The following is a 21,082-nucleotide window of genomic DNA, read 5'->3' as shown; positions in this document are numbered from 1 at the left end:
GAGCCGGTGGTGAGATATGAACCGCTGAACTTCAGCTAGCAGTGGGCTGAAGTAGCCTGCAGTGCTGCACTCTAACCACTGGGCTACTCTGCCTCCTTTAGTTTAGACTTTGGGCCAGTGGTGAAATCCAATTTTTTTTACTATCGGTTCTGTGGGTGTGGCTCGGTGGACATGACAGGAGAAGGATACTGCAAAATCTCCATTTCCATCCCACATCTGGAGGAAGGATAGTACAAAACCATCATCCCCACCCCACTCTGGGTCCAGCCAGAGGTGATATTTGCCATTTCTCTGATCTGCTCAAAATACCGGTTCTCCAGAACCTGCCAGAACCTGCTGGATTTCACCCCTTCTTTGGGTGTATCTTTATTTCAACCTTTGTGATCACTTTAAGACAGGTGGACTACAACTCCCAAAATTCCCCAGTCAGCTACACTGACTGGGGAATTCTGGGAGTTGAAGTCCACCCATCTTAATGTGGCCACCAAGGTTGAAAAATATTGATTGTTGAAACAGCTTTCCATTGAAAGAGACCTTGAAGCACTTTAAAATTAAGATAATTCTGATTCCTTTTAGGTCTGGGGTCCCCTTTCCCCCCTCCAGCCTCCTTCCTAGGCAAAACAATGAAGCTGATCGGACTAGCTGGCCAAGAATAGGATGAATGAGATTGTCCTGCTTTTCAGATTTGGCCACAGGTTTCCTGCCCATGGGGAGAGCTTAGGGGTCAGCAAACAAGCTTGAAGTAAGCTTCAACCACAGCAATACATGAGCACACAATAAATACAAACTTATGGTAAACTATTCCAAACTCAAATGCAGAAAAGACGACTTCAGCAACAGTGGTCAATGCCTGGGACGCTCTTCCCCAAATCCCCAAAACTTTAACCTTAAACTGCCCACTGCTGACCTCAACCCATTCCTAAGAGGTCTGTAAGGGGCGAATGTAAGTGCACTAGCCTGCCTTCCATCCCTGTCCAAATGTTTATTCATATCCATTTCTTGTATTTATTATCAGCTCTGCCCCCAAGATTGTTGTGCTTTGATGTTTTAAAGCAGGTATCCCCAAACCTGGCAACTTTAAGACTTGTGGACTTAAACTCCCAGAATTCTCAGGCCAACCCCTAATCCCCAACATTTCTCCCTTAGACTATCCACGATTGACCTCTCCAGATTCCTAAGAGGTCAGTAAGAGGCGTACATAAGTGCACTAGTGTACCTTTCGTCCCCTGTCCAATTGTCTCTCCTTTATCTCATATATCATATATATTTTCTTCCTTTCATATATCTTCTCCTCCATTTTTATATGTTTTCTTCTATTCTTTTCTTTATATATATTACAACAAAACCCTAAACAAGCATACAGCCTGGGAGAAACCCCACTTAGCAGTAGTGACTGCGAAAGAGATCTTGGAGTCTTGGTGGGTAATCAACTAAACATCAGCCAGCAATGTGCAGCAGCGGCCAAAAAAGCCAACACAATTCTAAGCTGTATCAACAGGGGGATACACTCCAAGACCAGGGAAGTATTAATACCACTCTACTATGTCCTGGTCAGACCACATCTGGAGTACTGCATCCAGTTCTGGTCACCACACTTCAAAAAGACATGAAACTCTGGAGAAGGTGCAGAAAAGAGCAACCAAAATAATTAAGGGATTTGAAATCAAGACTTACGAAGAGAGATTGCAGGAACTGGGCATGGATAGCCTAGAGAAAAGGAGGGCCAGAGCGGACATGATAGTAGTCTACAAGTATACAAGGGGATGTCACAGAGAGGAGGGGGCCACTCTATTCTCCAGACTCTGGAGAATAGAGTGGACCCCTCCTCTCTGTGACAGAGTCCAGAGTACCAGAGGGCTGGACGAGGAACAACGGCTGAAAGCTGACCAAGGAGAGATTCAACCTAGAAGTAAGGAAGAACTTCCTGACGGTCAGAGCGATCAACCAGTGGAACAACCTGCCTGCGGAGGTTGTGAACTCCCCAACTCTGGACACTTTCAAGAGGAGATTGGACTGCCACTTGGCTGGGGTGCTTTTAGGATTCCTGCTCAGGCAGGGGGTTGGACTTGATGACCTGCATGGTCCCTTTCAACTCTAACAACTCTAACAATAAACAAACAAACAAACAAACAAACAAACAAACAAACAAACAAATAAATAAACAAATTAAAATAATTTTAAAATAATTTAAAATAAAATAAAATAAAATAAAATAAAATAAAATAAAATAAAATAAAATAAAATAAAATAAAATAAAATAAAATAAAATAAAATAAAATAAAATAAAATAAAATAAAATAAAATAAAATAAAATAAAATAAATGTCTATTCTCTTCTATATGTATTGTGTATTGGACAAAATAAATAAATAAAATAAAATCATAGCTGGCGAATTCTGGGAGATGAAGTCCACAAAACCTTAAAGTTGCCATGTTTGAAGACCTCTTGATTTAAAGTGTGCTTTTATGGTGTTGCTACTTTAGTGCCTGCAAACTTCCCGCAGGAAAACAACCACACGTATCCATTGGTCCAGCGATGAAGCCCTGGCAGGGCTTTCCTACTCACTGGTGTTGGCAGCCGGGCAGAGTTCGCAGGGGTTCCCCCAGGCCCGGCCCAGGGAGCAGCAGCAGGAAGCCCGTGTAACCCCCACACCGATCTCAGCACTGCAAGAGATCCCGCCGTCGCCCCGGTCTTGCGTGTCCAGGAAACAGTTCCCCACTCGGGTGTCTGGGTGGGAAGGAGAGAAGGAGGGAGAGAGAAAGAAAGTGAAGGAAAACTGCAGGAGGCGGAGGAAGATGACTGACTTAGAATCATTTTATTGTCACTTTTGAACGTACACTAACTGGTCTACACTAGAATGGAATTTCATTGTGTACTGTTATCATATTTGGTGGTTATGTCCAGAAGCAGAAAAAGTTTGGTCTAGGATTCAAAACTGGTTGAAAGAAATGTTAAATTATCAATTGGAAATGAAACCAGAAATGTATCTTTTGGGAATAATTAGAAGACAGCATAGTAAGGAAGACTACTACTTGATAATTCCCTCAACACTGTCAGACTTTTTACTAAATCTGCACTTCTATTTCTACTAGTTTTTCTCATCATTCCTATCATCCTTTTCCTCCCACTTAGGACTGTATGAGTGTAACTTGTTGCTTGTAACCTAAGTTTTTTATTAATATTGATATTAATAATGATTCATTGCTTATTTTACCACTATGACAATCATTAAGTGTTGTACCACATGATTCTTGACAAATGTCTCTTTTTCTTTTATGTACACTGAGAGCATCTGCACCAAGACAAATTCCTTGTGTGTCCCATCACACTTGGCCAATAAAATTCTATTCTATTCTATTCTATTCTAAACACATATATTAACATCAGCAAGGTTGGGGTTCGCACAAACTTGGAAAAAGGAAAAATATACCAAATGAAGAAATGGTGATTAGGAAAATGCTAGATTGTGCTAAATTAAGTAAATTAACATACAAATTACAGAATAAACAAAATAAAGACTACTGCACAGTTTGGGGGAAATTATATAGTTGGATAGAAAGGAAAAAAGAATTGAACTAACGTTTAAGAAAAAGAATGAATCAATGGAAACAGAATTGTAAAGTATTAAGCACATTCATTTTGTGTGTGTTTTTTTATATGTATCTGAAGGTTTGTCTGTATGTCTTGTTTTGTTTGTTCATTATTAAAAAAAATAAAAAAAGAAATTTCATTGTGTACAGCTCTTCAAGCCCTCCTCCAATAGGCATGCCATAAACACAACAAAACCAATAAACAAATACATGCAAAAATTATGTATATCCCCACGTATATTATATGACACAGAAACAACACAGTCTAGTCTGGTTGTTTACATTTATAGGGCAAGAAAAACAAATCTTGCAAGTTTTATTGGATGGATGAAATAAGGAAGGAAGCTGTTACAGGATCTGGTAGTCCTGCTAGAAACATGGGTGGCATATACGTTTATGGAATAAAATAATGATACGGACGGCACCGCATGGCGGACCCGCCTTTGCCCACCGCCCAGAGACCCCGTGGGGGACCTCCTTACCCACACACCCCACTCCAGTGGGGTTCAACTCGAAGTCCTGGGGGCAGTTGCAGAGGTAGCTGCCTGGCGTGTTGACGCAAAGGCCGTTGATGCAGTTCACAGGATCCGCGCACTCGTTGATGTCTGCGGGAGAAACACGGGGAAAACAGTTCAGCCCCTGACTGGGAATGGCTGATGTGGGTCACATCCTTGGCGGAAGGAGGGCACTGGCGACCCTGCGGGGGCAATCTCCATGGCTTGGGTTTGCAAGGGAGAGGAACGGGCAGAGAGGAAGATTTATTTATTTATTTTATTTATTTAATTGCATTTGTATGCCGCCCCTCTCCGAGGACTCCTGAACAAAGGCAAGGACATCCAGTAAGTGGGTGGGGGTTGGGGGAGGAATTTAAAGAATGGAAAAGTGGATTCGAATAGAATATTATAGCAGAACAGAACAAAATATTAGAATTAAGACTGGAACAGAACGGAACAGAATAGAATAAGAATAGAGTAGAATAGAAAAGAATAGAATAGAAATTAAATAGAAATTAAATAGAATAGAACAGAAGTTATGTATGGTATGTTTGGTTTTTTATAATAAGGGATTTAGTTGTTTTATTAAATTGGATTGTTACATGTTTTTTTTTATCATTGTTGTTAGCCGCCCCGAGTCTGCGGAGAGGGGCGGCATACAAATCCAATTAATAATAATAATAATAATAATAATAATAATAATAATGATGATGATGATGGTGATAATAATAACAGAATACAACAGGAGAAGAGAAAAGAGGAGAGGATATAGAAGAGAATATAGGAGAATATAGAATATAGAATAAAAAATGCAATAAAATATAGAATAGAGTATAATTAATAGAAGAGAAGGACAGAAAATAGAATAGAATAGAACAGAATAGAATAGCATACAGACTATGATATAGAATAGAAGAATAGAACAGTATAAAATGAATAGAGGTAGAAGGTATGGAATGGAATAGAATAGAAAAATAGAATAGAAGAATAGAATGGAATAGAATAGAATAGAAGAGAATATAGAAAATATTGAATGGAATGGAACAGAATGGAATAGGATAGAATAGAATAGAATATTTTCAAGAGCCACTTTTGGACTCTTGCAGTCTATAGGTCCTCAATGAAAGGCAGGTTGGCAGCCATTGTTTTTCCTGCAGTTCTGATTCTCCTCTGGAGTCTGTGTTGGGTTGCAAAACCGAGCCAGACATTATATAGAGGTGCAGGTGACAGACTCAATGATTCCTCTGCAGAACTGGACCAGCAGTTTAGAGAAGGAAGTAAAGCAAGGAAGACAATGATGGGAAGAAAAACCAGATTGCATTATTCAGTGGCATTCCAACTTCTGAAAGTGGCCCAAAGAAACGGCTGCAGGCCGGGGACTAAATCTAGGGGAAGACGGGACCTTTCCGCTCACCTGTGCAGTTCCCGCCACTTCTGTCCAGCTCGTATCCATCATCACAGGCGCAGCGGAACATCCCGGGCAGGTTCTGGCAGGTGCCGAAGACACAGATATTTTGGAAGGTGCACTCATCGATGTCTGAAAGGAAAGACCGCGGATTTTGGTGGCTTCAAAAAGATGCCAAAGGATCCCCATAACAAGAGGAGCATTTGTTGTGTTCAAGTATCTTGTCCATGCCTGATTCGTTGCAGGTTTAAATGATGTTTTGTTGGACCTGGGTCTGATTCCCAAACTCATCAAAGCTTTGGCTCAACTTTTGAGAGGTTTAACAGAATAGCACTAGATCTTAGACTATAGTCCTTTACAGCCCCTCTCTAAGTGATTTACAAAGTCAGCCTCTTGCCCCTTCCTTCCTTGCTTCCTGGCTTGCTTGCTTCTTTCCTTCCTTTCTTTTCCTTCTTTCCTTTTCCTTCCTTCCTTTTCCTTCCTTCCTTCCTTCTCTTCCCTCCTTCCTTCCTTCTCTTCCCTTCCTTCCTTCCTTCTCTTCCCTTCCTTCCTTCCTTCTCTTCCTTCTTTCCTTTTCCTTCCTTCCCTCCTTCCTTCCTCACTTCCCTTCCTTCCTCCTCCCAAAAGGACCAAGCTGGGCCAGATCTGACATCACCTGTCCCTTCATGACCACCCAACACCTGCAACCTTTTTTCCTTATCCAGTTCCCCAGATGGCTCACCTTGGCAAGCCTTGCTGTCTTCCGTGGGGTTGAATCCCATTTCGCACTCACAGCGGTAGCCCCCGGGAGCGTTGAGGCACTGCCCGTTCTCACAGAGGTTGACATTGTCAGCACATTCGTCCACATCTGGAGGAGAAAACGTGGCACAGTCAGGCCTTTTTCTCAGCTGATAGCCATACCCATCATACCTTGATGACCCTTTGTGATCACTACCAAAATTTAATTTAATTTAATTTAATTTAATTTAATTTAATTTAATTTAATTTAATTTAATTTAATTTAATTTAATTTAATTTAATTTAATTTAATTTAATTTAATTTAATTTAATTTAATTTAATTTAATTTAATTTAATTTAATTTAATTTAATTTAATTTAATTTAATTTAATTTAATTTAATTTAATTTAATTTAATTTAATTTAATTTAATTTAATTTAATTTAATTTAATTTAATTTAATTTAATTTAATTTAATTTAATTTTTTAATTTAATTTTTTAATTTAATTTAATCACTTACTTACTTACTTACTTACTTACTTACTTACTTACTTACTTACTTACTTACTTATTTCTTTATTGGATTTCTATGCTGCCCCCTCTCTGCTGCCCCTCTCTTACAATAAGATTAAATCCAATTAAATTAAAATTACATAACTACCTAAAATCCCTAATTGTATTAAAAACAATCACACCCATTTGTACAGCAACCATACAATCATTCATTGGCCAGAGGGCTACAATCCAATCGGCCCAAGCCTGGCGGCATAAATGAGTCTTAAGACTCTTGCGGAAGACGAGGAGGGTGGGGGCAGTGCGAATCTCTGGGGTGAGCTGATTCCAGAGAGCCCCCCCCCCCCAAAGAAGGCTCTTCCCCTAGACTCCACCAAGTGACATTGTCTAGTTTACGCGATCTGGAGAAGGCCAACTCTGTGGATCTAACTGGTCACTGGGACTCATACGGCAGAAGGCGATCCCACAGGTAATCTGGTCCGATGCCATGTAGGGCTTTATAGGTCATTACCAACATTTGAATTGTGTCTGGAAACCAATCAGCAACCAATGCAGTCCACAGAATGTTGGAGTAACATAGACATGTCTAGGAAAGCCCATGACCACTCGTGCGGCTGCATTTTGCATGATTTGTATTTTCCGAACACTCTTCAAAGGTAGCCCCATGTAGAGAGGATTAAAATGCCGGCTAGCTGGAGTGATTCAATCCAGAAGGTTGTAAAAACCTCCCCCGTCATGGGCACCCTCACAAAATGGCTGCCACAGAGACATGGCTCCGAGTTTTCGGAGGAGGGCAGCATACAAATCTAATTAATAATAATAATAATAATAATAATAATAATAATAATAATAATAATAATAATAATGCCGCTTTACTGGGATTCAAACATAATTCGCCGCTACATCACGCAGTCCTAGGTGCTTGGGAAGCGCCCGACTGGTGATGAAATACAAAATCCAGCATAGTGATCTCATTTGCTGTGTTGTATTGACATATTATTATTATTATTATTATTATTATTATTATTATTATTATTATTATTATTATAATAACAAATGCTGTCAAAGCCAGAATTGAAAAATCAACAGACGATCCAAAGTGCAGACTCTGTAAAGAAACAGATGAAACAATGGGTCACATACTCAGCTGCTGCAAAAAGATCGCACAGACTGACTACAAGCAGAGACATGATGCTGTGGCACAGATGATCCACTGGAACTTGTGCTGGAACTACCATTTACCAGTGGCAAAGAACTGGTGGGAACATAAGCCCGAAAAAGTGGTCGAAAATGAGTAAGCAAAACTACTGTGGGACTTCCGACTTCAGACTGACCGAATTCTGAAGCATAACGCACCAGACATTGTGATCGTGGAGAAAAAGAAAGTATGGATCATCGACATCGCAATCCCAGGAGACAGCAGAATTGAGGAGAAGCAGCTAGAGAAATTAGTGAAATACGAAGATCTGAAAATCGAGCTGCAACAACTCTGGCATAAGCCAGTGAAAGTGATAATAGTGGTACTTGGCACGCTGGGCGCAGGGCCAAAGGATCTCAGCGGACATTTGAAAACCATCAGAATTGACAAAATCTCCATCTGTCAATTGCAAAAGGCCACTTTACTGGGATCGGCAAACATAATTCGCCGCTACATCACGCAGTCCTAGGTGCTTGGGAAGCGCCCGACTGGGGATGAAATACGAAATCCAGCATAGTGATCTCGTTTGCTGTGTTGTGCTGACATAATAATAATAATAATAATAATAATAATAATAATAATAATAATAATAATAATAATAATAATAATATTTCCAAGCTCACAAAAGCTTCCAACCTGATAGATAAAAAATGCACCTTGCTTCCCCCTCCAGTGCTCCAAGACCCTTGCGGTCCACCCTGAAATTGTGTTTTTTTTTTAGTTTAGTTGAATAACTGAATTATATTTTGCACCGTTCTGGGGATGAAAAGGTGAATGCAGCAAGCTCAGAGCCAGGAAAGACTCGTGGAATCTTTGAGAAAGAAATGTTTCTTACTCACCGAAGCAGGAGTAGCCATCACCGCTGAAGCCTTCCTGGCAGGCGCACCGGAAGGAGCCCGGGGTGTTCAGACAGTTGGCGTTGAGGTTGCAGCTGTGAGCCTCAGTGGCACATTCGTCTAGATCTGGAAAGGAGGAAAATGGGAAGGAGGTGAAGGAGAAAACCCGACCTCCACCGCTGGCAGAACTCCGGCCCTGGACCCTCCCGCTGGACACAGGAAGTCCTCAACTTATGACCACAATAAGGATCAACAAATTCATTCTTAAGTAGAGTCTTCTTTACGTAATGCATCACACGACTGCACATGCGATTTTAGAATGTTTTTTTCTTCCACGGTCATTATGTGAATCGCCGTGGTTGTTAAATGGGACGTTATGTGACAATTTGTGACAAGCCTTCTGGCTTCCTCATAGACAGAACAGAATAGAATTTAATAGAATAGAGTATAGAATAATGAATAGAACAGAATAGAATAGAAAATAGAACAATTAGAATAGAATAGAATAGAATAGAATTCTTTTATTGGCCAAGTGTGATTGGACACACAAGGAATTTGTCTTGGTGCAGATGCTCTCAGCGTACATAAAAGAAAAAGATACATTATAATTAATATCATAGAATAGAATAATTAGAGTAGAATAGACCTCACCTACAAAAAGATATTGACAAAATTGGACGGGTCCAAAGGCGGGCTACAAGAATGGTGGAAGGTCTTAAGCATAAAACGTATCAGGAAAGACTGAATGAACTCAATCTGTATAGTCTGGAGCAGTGATTTTCAACCTTTTTTGAGCCGCGGCACATTTTTTACATTTACGAAACCCTGGGGCACATTGAGCGGGGGGGGGGGAGGCTAAAAAAAGTTTGGACAAAAAAATTCTCTCTCTCTCTCTTCCTCCCCTTCACTCTATTTCTTCCTCCCTCTTTCTCTCCATTCCTTCCTCTTTCTTTCTCTCTCTCTCCATACCTCTTTCTTTCTCTTCCTTCCTCTTTTGCTCTTTCTCTCTCTCCCTCCCTCCCTCTATGTCCTTCTCTCTCTCCTTCCCTCCCTCCCTCTTTCTCTCTCTCTTGCTTTCTTGCTCTCTCTTGCTCTCTCTTTCTCTCTTTCTCTTGTTTTCTCTCTCTTGCTTTCTTTCTTTCTTGTTCTCTTTCTCTCTCGCTCACTCTTTCTCTCTCTTGCTTTCTTTCTCTCTTGCTTTCTCTCTCTCTTGCTTTCTTTCTCTCTTGCTTTCTTTCTCTCTGAGCTTCGCGGCACACCTGACCATGTCTTGCGGCACACTAGTGTGCCACGGCACACTGGTTGAAAAACACTGGTCTGGAGGACAGAAGGGAAAGGGGGGACATGATCGAAACATTTAAATATGTTAAAGGGGTAAATAAGATTTAAGAGGGAAGTGTTTTTAATAGGAAAGTGAACACCAGAACAAGGGGACACAATCTGAAGTTAGTTGGGGGAAAGATCAAAAGCAACGTGAGAAAATATTATTTTACTGAAAGAGTAAGTAGATGCTCCATGTGCCACCTGTAGTACCCGTGCCATAGGTTCGCCATCACCTATACCAGGGGTTGGCAAAGTTGGCTCTTCTATGACATTTGGACTCCAACTCCCAGAATTCCTGAGCTAGCATGATAGACTCAGGAATTCTGGGAGTTGAAGTCCACAAGTCATAGAAGAGCCAACTTTGCCTATACCGTTCCATTTGTTGTATCTCTTCATAAAACCTTCCAGTGATGGACCCATTCCCGGTCACTCACCGTTGCATTTCAGCCCATCGCCAAGCCAACCCAGCCGGCACTTACACCGGAAACTCCCGGGGATGTTGATGCAGGAAGCGTGCATGTCACAGTTGTGAGCCCCAATTTCACACTCATCGATGTCTGCAGGAACAGAAGGAAAAAGTGAGCTCGGGTTCTTTCATGGGCAGGGAAGGGTTTGCATTTGGTTTTTAAAATTGAAGCCATGGGTTGAAGCTGGGCTGAGGGTGGCGAATTGAGAACCCGTTCTGTTTCACAGTTCTTGTCTTTTAATTTCTCACCTTCATTTTTCCTTAATTTCTCAGACTAATAATGTGGTTAGCTCTGGCCCAGCTCCTGCCCCAAGGACTGTGGATGTGGGGGAGACAGCCACATGCTGCAGGCCTGTTTTGCCCCTGGTGGAATCTGATGATGAAGGCTCCTCTGACCAAGAAGACATGAGTGACAGGGAGGAGGAGAGTGTGGCAGACAGCTCAGAAGGAGATCAATTATCTGGCTCCTCCTTGGATTCAGGACAAGAGTTAATGATACAGCCACGCATGTGGAGAGCGATGCATAGGCAGCAACAACTGAGAGATTATTATCAAAGAAAAGAGGCCACCTGTGGTTGGGTGGGGCTGTGGGAATTAGTGAGGCTGCTATAAATAGCAGCCTATGGTTTTGGCCATTGTGGAGGATTATCTGATCCTTGTGTTTCATGACTGCTTTGCTGACTTTGACCTTTGTGTGCTGATTTTTCCCCTCTTTGAAACTAAACCAGAGCAAAGTGTGTTTCACTTTATGAAAGAAGAAAGACTGTGAATTGCCTCACAGCTGCCAGCTAAGTATCACAGAACTGATAAGGGACTTGTACAAATTACCATTTTGTTTGGAGAGGAGTGCTTTTTGCTATATCAAAAGAGGGCTTAGTTTAAGTGAATTTTCATTATAAAGAACATTGCTTTGAATTTTCAAACGTGTGTGTGTCTAAAATTTGTACCTGTGTATTTTTGGGAGGATTCTACCAGAGAGCCCGACAGAACAAATAATAATAACAACAACAACAGAGTTGGAAGGGACCTTGATTAATCTATTCTGATTAATTATTCTGACTGTCAGGAAATTTCTCCTTAGATCTAAGTTTCTTCTCTCCTTGTTTAGTTTCCACCCATTGAAATTTTGTTCTATCCTCAGCTGCTTTGGAGAATAACTTGACTCGTTCGTCTTTGTGGCAACCGCTGAGATATTGGAACACTGCTATCATGTCTCCCCTGGTCCTTCTTTTCATTAAACTAGCCAGGCCCAATTCCTGCAACCATTCTTCATGTTTTAGCCTCCAGTCCCCTAATCTTCTTTGTTGCTCTTCTCTGCACTTTTTATAGAGTCTCAACATCCTTTTTGCATCATGGCGACCAAAACTGAATGCAGTATTCCAAGCGTGGCCTTACCAAGGCCTTATAAAGTGGTATTAACACTTCACGTGATCTTGATTCTCTCCCTCTGTTGATGCAGCCTAGAACCGTGTTGGCTTTTTTGGCAGCTGCTGCGCATGGCTGGCTCATATTTAAATGGTTGTCCACTAGGACTCCAAGATCCCTCTCACAGTTGCTACTGTTGAGCAATGACTATTATACCTCCCATTACAGTGCATCACAGACAGAATTAATGCCAAGCTCAAAGAATCAGGTCCACACGTTAAGTGGCAGATCAAAAAATATTTAAATGCTCAAGCCTATTTCTAAGACTCTAGTCTCGGGACTGCTCCAAATGTGGCAATTTTAAGACTTCAATTCCCAGAATTCCTCAGCTAGGTATGCTGGGAGTTGAAGTCCACAAATCTTAAAGTGTCTCTGGGGATTTGCAGCCATCCAACGTAGAACTAAGAGGCCTTAAACAAGATCTAAGTATTGCCCACAAAATCATATGCTGCAACGTCCTGCCTGTCAGCAACTACTTCAGCTTCAACCATAACAACACAAGAGCACACAAGAGATTTAAACTTAATATTAACCGCTCCAAACTTGATTGTAAAAAATATGACTTCAGTAACCGAGTTGTTGAAGCGTGGAACTCATTACCGGACTCCATAGTGTCATCCCCAAACCCCCAACACTTTACCCTTAGATTATCTATGGTTGACCTATCCAGATTCCTAAGAGGTCAGTAAGAGGCGAGTACAAGTGCACTAGAGTGCCTTCCGTCCCCTGTCCTATTGCTCTCCTATATCTCCTATACCTTTCTTCTATTCCTATAACTCTTCTTCTATTCTTTCATAGATATATTTTACTATGAGTATCTCCTCTATAACCTTCATCATGTATTTTACTATGTGTATATAGATATATACCCACTAAAACCCTCATTGTGTATTGGACAAAATAAATAAATAAATAAATAAAATAAATAAATAAATCCGGGTTGTCCCAAAGGTGTTTTTTTCAAGAGGTAACTGGGCTTTCTGTTTTTTCTTTGAAGATGTCTCACTTCTCATGCAAGAAGGTTCTTCCGTTCTGACTGGATGATAAGAGCCATGGTGGTGCAGTGGTTAGAGTGCAGTACTGCAGGCTACTTCTGCTGACTGCCAGCTGACTGCAATTTGGCAGTTCAAATCTCACCGGCTCCAGGTTGACTCAGCCTTCCAGCCTTCCAAGGTGGGTAAAATGAAGACCCAGATTGTTGGGGGCAATAGGCTTACTTTCTGTAAACCGTTTAGAAAGGGCTGGAAAGCACTGTGAAGCGGTATATAAGTCTAAATGCTATTGCTATGATGGGGAATTGAAGGGTTTATATTCCTTGCAGACTGCTGGTCGTTTGCATTCTTTTGAGACTTCTGAGGCCACCTGGAGGTTTATCTGTGTCCTCAGGATCCTCTGAGTGGTGCAAGAAGAAGACTCCACCTCCATTCGCACCATTCAGGTGAGCCTGAGGACACAGATAAACCACCAAGGGGCCTCAACGACTCTCTAAAAGGATCCAAACAACCGTCTACAGGGACAGGATTGTCTATCAATCCTTCCATTCCACACTATTCGGTCAGAGCTGAAGAAGCTTTTCAGATGACAAGCAAAACATCTCCAAAAAGACCTGGACTTTGTCTCAGACTGGTCTAACACCTGGCAACTTCAAATATCAACCAACAAATGCTGTACCCTCCACATCAGCAAAAAGAATCCAAACCGCACATACGAACTGAATAAACAATCTCTCACTGCCAACCCCCACTCAGTAAAAGACCTTGGAATACTAATATCGAATGACCTAAGTGCTAAAGCCCACTGCAACAATATCGCCAAAAAAGCTTCTAGAGTTGTTAACCTGATCCTACACAGCTTCTGCTCAGGCAATCTCACACTACTCACAATAGCCTACAAAACTTTTGCCAGACCCATCCTAGACTACTGCTCATCTGTCTGGAATCCATACCACATCTCAGACATCAACACCCTTGAAAATGTCCAAAGATATTTCACCAGAAGAGCCCTTCAGTCCTCCACTCGAAACAGAATATCCTACGAAAATAGACTAACAATCATGGTCCTAGAAAGCCTAGAACTACAACGCCTAAAACATGATTTGAGTATTGCCCACAAGATCATATGCTGCAATGTCTTACCAGTCAATGACTACTTCAGTTTCAACCGCAACAACACAAGAGCATGCAACAGATTCAAACTTAATACGAACCGCTCCAAACTTGACTGTAAAAAATATGATTTCAACAATCGAGTTATCGAAGCGTGGAACTCATTACCGGACTCAATTGTGTCAACCCCTAACCCCCAACACTTCTCCCTTAGACTCTCCACGATTGACCTCTCCAGGTTCCTAAGAGGCCAGTAAGGGGCGTACATAAGTGCACTGGTGTGCCTTTCGTCCCCTGTCCAATTGTCTTTCCTTTCTCTCACCTATCATATATATTCTCTTCCTTTCATATATCCTCTCCTCTAAGTGCACTTTTACCCTCATATATATTACTACATGTGTATTTTTCTTCCTATGTATTTGTGTATTGGACAAATGAATAAATAAAATAAAATAAATAAATAAAAATCTTCAAAGGAAAATCCATAAACTCCAGTTGCCACTTGAAAAAGCACATTTGGGACACAAATCTTAAAGCTGAAAGTCTAGAAGTCCAAAAATGTTAAAGTTGACAAATTTGAAGAGACCTGATCTAATAGATTAAGCTTCAATATTAATTGACATCGATTTATAGTTTATGGCAATATAACGATTCTAGGCTGATGACTTGTTTGACACCGCCATCCATTTTCCGGGCTCTTCTCCTACAGGGAGCGAGGCCTACCTACCTGTGCACCCCGTCGTCCCTTTCTTGACAAAGTAGCCCAGCTGGCAATGGCAAATGAAGGACCCCTTGGTGTTCTCGCATTCCCCGTGCAGGCAGATGTTGGGGTTCAGGTCACACTCGTTCACATCTGGGGGAGGAAAAGAAGGATCCAGTTGCAAGCGTCCTCCCAGCCCGAGGAGCGCAGATAACCCTCCGGGAAGCCTCCGAGGCGATCTTACCAATGCAGGTTTTCATGTCCAGGGACGCCATGAAGCCATCGAAGCAGAGGCAGCGGTATTCCCCAGGGATGTTGGTGCACTGGCCACCATCACAGATATCTGGGTTGTCCTCACATTCATCGATATCTGGGAAGGAGATATCCCTAGACATTGGCTTGGTTTTATGGTGTCTTCCCAAAACACCCCCATATCTCTATTTCATTTGGACACCCCCCATCCTTTTCCTCATAGGGTTCAAGTCCCCTCCGCCCCCCCCTGAGGTTTGGTCCTGACAACAGGCCCTGCAAGGGGATGGAGAGACGGGCCTGGTCTGGCTCAAGAATAATTAGAAGAGGGTTAGCTCTTGTTAGATGAATTGCAATGGATTGGGTGACTGCATTAACCAGTCTTCCCCTCCTCTTTCTCCTCCTCTTCCTTCCATCTCCTTCTCTGCTTTCACTCTCCCTGTCTCCTTCGTTCCTTCCTTCGTTCCTTCCTTCCTTCCTTCCTTCCTTCCTCTCCATTCCATTCCCTTCCTTTCTTCCCCTTCCTTCCCTCTTTCTTTCCTTCCTCTTCATTCCCCCTTCCTACCTTTCCATTTCCTTCTTTTCTTCCATTTCCTTGCTTGCTTCCTCTTTCTTCATTCCCCCCTTTCAGTTTCCTTCCTACCTTCCTTCCTTCCTCTCCATTCCCTCCCTTTCCATTTCATTCCTTCCTTTCCCCTTTCCTTGCTTCCTCCCTCTCCATTCCCTCTCTTTCCATTTCCTTCTTTTCTTCCCCTTCCTTGCTTGCTTCCTGTTTCTCCATTCCCTCCCTCCCTTTCAATTTCCTTCCTTCTTTCTTTCCTTCTTTCTTTCTTTCCTTCCTTCTTTCTTTCCTTCTTTCTTTCCTTCCTTCTTTCTTTCTTTCTTTCTTTCTTTCCCCCTCCCTCCCTCCCTCACCATGGTTTCTTTCCTTCCTTCCTTCCTTCCTTCCTTCTTTCTTTCTTTCTTTCCCCCTCCCTCCCTCCCTTCCTCACCATGGTTTCTTTCTTTCCTCTCTTCTCCTTCTCCCTCAAATGGGGTCAGCCAGTCAGCCAGTCCATCTCTCTATGTAATACTCCATGTAATACTCCATTCCAGCCTGATGCTCAGCTGAATATGCCTAGGTTTTCTTTGGGCTGGTTAGGCTACTGAAGGTACAGATCGGTCAGGGAGCTTCTATGGTTGAAGAAGGATTAGAATCTAGGACTCTCCCCTGCTACTCCAGGCTCTTTCCCGCCCAGCCCCACCCTGACTCAGAGGGAGACACCATCACTAAGACCCCACGGAGAACTTCCACGGCTAAGAACGGACCAGATTCTGGGCTCTGGATGGAAAGCCAGGGGATCCGTCCTGGGAACACCCCCCTCCCCAGCCGCTCACCCACGCACGACCGCTTATCCGGCATCAGCGCATAGCCTTGCCCACAGCTGCACTCGTAGCTGCCTTCGGCGTTGGCGCAGTGTGTATCGCAGCCGCCGTTCAGGATGGTGCACTCGTCTATATCTGGGGGGAGGGGAAGCAATCAGGTGTCATCATAATTCAAGATTCATAAAAACAGTAAGGGGGGGAATAAAATAAAATAACATGCTATAATAATAAATAATAAAATAAAATACTAATATTAGGATAGGATAGGATAATAAAAAATAATAAAAGAAAATAAAAATATGATATTGTGACATGATATGATGATGATGATGGTAACAACAACATATAAAATAAAATAGAATAAAATAAAATATTTTGGAACAGCATATGTCATCCTTAGATCCTGACATTTATAACACCACCCTCCAAAGTCCTTGGAAAGGATAGATAAGCAGACAAAAAGACCCAAACCAGCCTGAAAATCTGGCTGGCTCTGTGACCAATAAATAGAATAATAAAATAAAATAAATGAAGCAATTAAAATTTAATCTGGGAGGGGGAGGGGTCTCATGGATGCAATGACCTTCCCTGCTACCAATAAAGGTACTCACTCCTGAACTTACAAATACAATTTATTTATTTATTTATTTATTTATTTATTTATTCATTTATTCATTCATTCATTCATTCATTCATTCATTCATTCTTTCAATTCATTCATTCATTCATTGATTTGATTTTTATGCCACCCTTCTCTTTAGACTCAGGGCGGCTTACAACATGTTAGCAATAGAACTTTTTATCAGAGTCAGCCTATGGCCCCCACAATCCGGGTCCTCATTTGACCCACCTCGGAAGGATGGACGGCTGAGTCAAGCAACAATTTGTACATCCAGGAGTTTATTCACAGACCAGAGTCCGGAATGAGTTAGGTGGCTTATAAATCAAATGAAATCAATTGAAATCAAATGAAATCAAATGAAATCAAATGAAATCAAATGAAATCAAATGAAATCAAATGAAATCAAATGAAATCAAATGAAATCAAATGAAATCAAATGAAATGAAATCGCATGAAATCGCACGAAATCGCACTAAATCGCACTAAATCAAACGAAATCGCACTAAATCGCACTAAATCAAACGAAATCGAACGAAATTCAATGAAATCGAAATTAAATCAAACGAAACGAAATGAAATGAAACGAAACGAAACGAAACGAAACCAAACCAAACCAAACCAAACCAAACCAAACCAAACAAAATAAAATAAAATCAAATCAGCCCAGAACTACAGTCATTAAATGGTTGCTTTCATTATGCAAGGCACCCCTGCAATCCTGTCTGTCCTCACTGCAATCATTATATGAGCATGAGATGGCTCAGGGTATAGGGAAAGTCCTGGTCATAAAGCGAATAATTGTCACAAAATGAGGACTACCTCTAGGGAGCCACAAGAGAAATCTCGAAGTGTCTCTAGTCAGATCCAGCCAGCCATGCCAGCTCTCAGGAAACACTGCCAAGTTTTTCCTCTTCCTTCCTAACAACCGGGCAAAATTCTAGGATCCCGAATTTGCTCTGCCCTGATTGGCTATTCTCCAAGGGTTTTCCCTGGCTGGCCCTTTCCTGCCCCTCTTAAAAGACCTACAAGGTTCTTCCCATCCTCTCATCCATGTTTTCCTCAGCTCTGGATTTTGGAAAGCAAGGAGAGATTTCCCCAGTCATGGACTTCACTTACCTCTGCTACTGGTTAGGAGATGATTAGTGATGGGCGAACCGAACCCGCACAATTCAGGTCCATACTAAATTTTGCTGTGTTCTCTATGCCGAACAAGAACCAGAAATTTTTTCATACTTCGGGCAAAGTTCGGGGTCGTGTTCGGCCTTCGGAGCTTTGACGTCACTGGCAGGCTGCTAAGGACGCCAAGGTGATCACTTCCTGGATTCCATGGAATCCAGGAAGTGATCACCTTGGCGTCCTTAGCAATCTGCCAGTGACGTCAAAGCTCCGTCCCCGGAATCTCTTTGTGGGAGGGATTCCCCCTTCGGGTTCGGGTTCGGCCAAATTTTGTGTAAAGTTCATCCGAACTTGCCGAACCCAAACACCGTTGGGTTCGCCCATCACTAGAGATGATGTGCACCCAATTTGTCTGGGGTAATGTCCATCCCGGTAGGAAATTCCAGGATGTGTGCACAGCTACATGCCCTGATGCGCCCCATGTCCCTGCGCGAGTTGCCTTCTGTGCATGAGCAGCAAGCAAAATTTCAACACGAGTGAGATTGTGGTGATTTTGGCCAATTTTTTGCATGCAAAGTATCAGTGAAAATTGCCAAAATCTCACTCGCGTGCCCATCCTCTCATGAGATTTTGCTTGTTGAGCATTCATTCATTTATTAGATTTGTATGCCACCCCTCTCCGTAGACTCGCATGCCAGATCTTGCGCTGATGGGCGTGCGCATGCCTTCTGGCAGCGGTCCCCAAATTACAGCCTGCGGGCCACATGCGGCCCACTGAGGCCATTTATCCGGCCCGCCGGTGAGTGACAAGAGCACAGGGAAAAAAGAGAGAGAAAGAAAGAAAAGGAAAAGAGAGGGAGGGAAGAAGAAGTGGAGAGGAATGAAGGAGGGAAGGAAGGAAGGAAGGAGAAATGGAGGGAACAAGGAAGGAAGGAAGGAAGGGAGGAAGGAAGAATGAAATGAATGGAGGGACAGAGGAAGGAAGGACTGTTTTGAGGGGGGTAATGTTTTTAAATTTTTCTCTCAACATACAGTCAAACAACACAGCGTACCGTCTAATTTTCCATGAAATGCAGTATTTTGTTAGTAACTAATATCAATAATCAAAAAAGTTGCAAAAGTTTTTTTTTCTAATTTTGTCATCCAGTTACATTCATTTTCTTTTAATTAAATTTCCTCCTTAATGTTCCTTCAAAAAGTGCAACACCAATTTTATTTCTAACTTATTAACCATTATGCCAAAGTGCTTCCTTCTTTCTTTATACATTTTTCTATAAGCCAAGAAAACCTTTTATAGCCAATCAGATGTCAACAAAAGAAAATTAAAAACAAAACATAAACATATATGAATTTCAGATCTTCTCCCCCCTCTAAATAGTATGTTCCCATTTTGTTTTTTACTTTAAAACAAGGTATGTGCAGTGTGCATAGGAATTTGTTCATAGTTTTTTTTATAGTCTGGCCCTCCAACAGTCCGAGGGACAGTGAACTGGTCCCCTGTGTAAAAAGTTTGGGGACCCCTGCCTTCCGGACATGTGCGTTCCTGCGATGCCCCCAAAGGGCGCACCAGTAGTGCCGAAGACGAGCGGTGCTCACTGGACGTCCAGGAGGGTGGTAGAGCCTCCCACCACCACTACCAGTTTGCCTGAATTGGGGCAAACCTCTAACAACCCACCACTGACTTTCCCACCATCCCACATTGTACAAAATAAGGACAGGAAGTAGGAACCTCACCAACACAGCCCTGGCGGTCTAGGGTGGCCTGGTATCCGGAGTCACACGCACACTGGTAGGTGCCGATGACATTCACGCATCGCCCGTTCCGGCAGAGGCTATCGCTCAGGGAGCACTCGTTGATATCTGCAAAAGCAGGGGTTGAAAAGAGGGTCTTGTGATGTTCCCCGGGGCCAAGGGCCTGCAACCCCCCCCTCCATATTCAACATTCAGACGGGATGAGGATGTGGGCCAGTTTTCTTCTCCTCTCCTCCAATGTGGCCACCAGCAAAGGAGGCGCTTAAAAATAACTGGGCAAAATTTGGAACCTACTACCACTTGTGGTGGTCATGCCCAATGGGCCCATAAATATATCTGGAAATGAAATATTGCAAAAGTGGTTAGTATTTACTTTATCTGCTTATATTTCATATATTTTTGTATATCTTGTTTATATGTTATTTGTTTTTAACTAAAAATTTCAATAAAGATTATCAAAAAAATAATAATAACTGGGCATCATGGGCGCTATTCTGAGCTGGGTTGTTTTCTTGCAGATATTTTATGACCCAACTAGGTAACATCATCAGTGTCAGGAATGGGGTATTTATATACGCTGGCGTGTCATGCCAGTGTTGATGGGAAAGTGGGTTTTGCCCTCTCCCCATGGCACTTCTTTGATTAATAATAATAATAATAATAATAATAATAATAATAATAATAATAATAATTTATTAGATTTGTATGCCGCCCCTCTCCGAAGACGCGGGGCGGTTCACAACAACAATAAAAACAATATTATAGTAGATTAGGATGTTGTTTTCTGCTTTATTGTCTGGTGATAATCCCTGCTTATCTGGGTTTCTCTTCCTATGGAGTCCTTGGTTGCTCTCTCAGTCTGTTTTCTTACAGATCTTTCATGACCCAACTAGGGAACATTATCAGGGTTAGAAGGGAGGGGGGTTTTGGAGAGGAGGGGGGAAGAGAGGAGGAAGTGAACAATGACGATGATAACGACAACGGCTTTGGGTCCTTAGTCTGGCTTCTTGCAGACATTTCATTATCTAACTAGGTAACATTATCAGTACTAGAAGGGGTATATGTGTTACTCTCTGTTTACAATGGCTTGTCCTCTCAGTGTCAAGTTATCCTTGATGTTTCCCTGATTATCCTGGGCATTAAACTGGGCAAACAACCAGGCACTCATGCCAATGAATCATTGCAAGAATTGGAACAGGTTCATC

The 21,082-nt window shown here is 42.0% G+C and overlaps 1 protein-coding gene across 1 annotated transcript in view; it reads right to left on the bottom strand.

The window, feature by feature from the left end:
* FBN3 (fibrillin 3) overlaps positions 1-21,082 on the bottom strand; it is a 193,268-nt gene that overhangs the window by 60,015 nt on the left and 112,171 nt on the right. Inside the window, 10 exon segments of the mRNA XM_070735596.1 lie at positions 2,566-2,727; positions 4,073-4,195; positions 5,499-5,621; positions 6,211-6,336; positions 8,758-8,880; positions 10,512-10,634; positions 14,801-14,926; positions 15,018-15,143; positions 16,400-16,522; positions 19,860-19,985. Coding sequence (XP_070591697.1) covers positions 2,566-2,727; positions 4,073-4,195; positions 5,499-5,621; positions 6,211-6,336; positions 8,758-8,880; positions 10,512-10,634; positions 14,801-14,926; positions 15,018-15,143; positions 16,400-16,522; positions 19,860-19,985 — 1,281 coding nt within the window.

This window comes from Erythrolamprus reginae, chromosome 1, assembly GCF_031021105.1.
Source record: "Erythrolamprus reginae isolate rEryReg1 chromosome 1, rEryReg1.hap1, whole genome shotgun sequence".
In the NCBI taxonomy this organism is placed as follows: Eukaryota; Metazoa; Chordata; class Lepidosauria; order Squamata; family Dipsadidae; genus Erythrolamprus; species Erythrolamprus reginae.
Note: the sequence above shows the minus strand (reverse complement) of the source record. Positions and strands in the feature narration are given on the sequence as shown.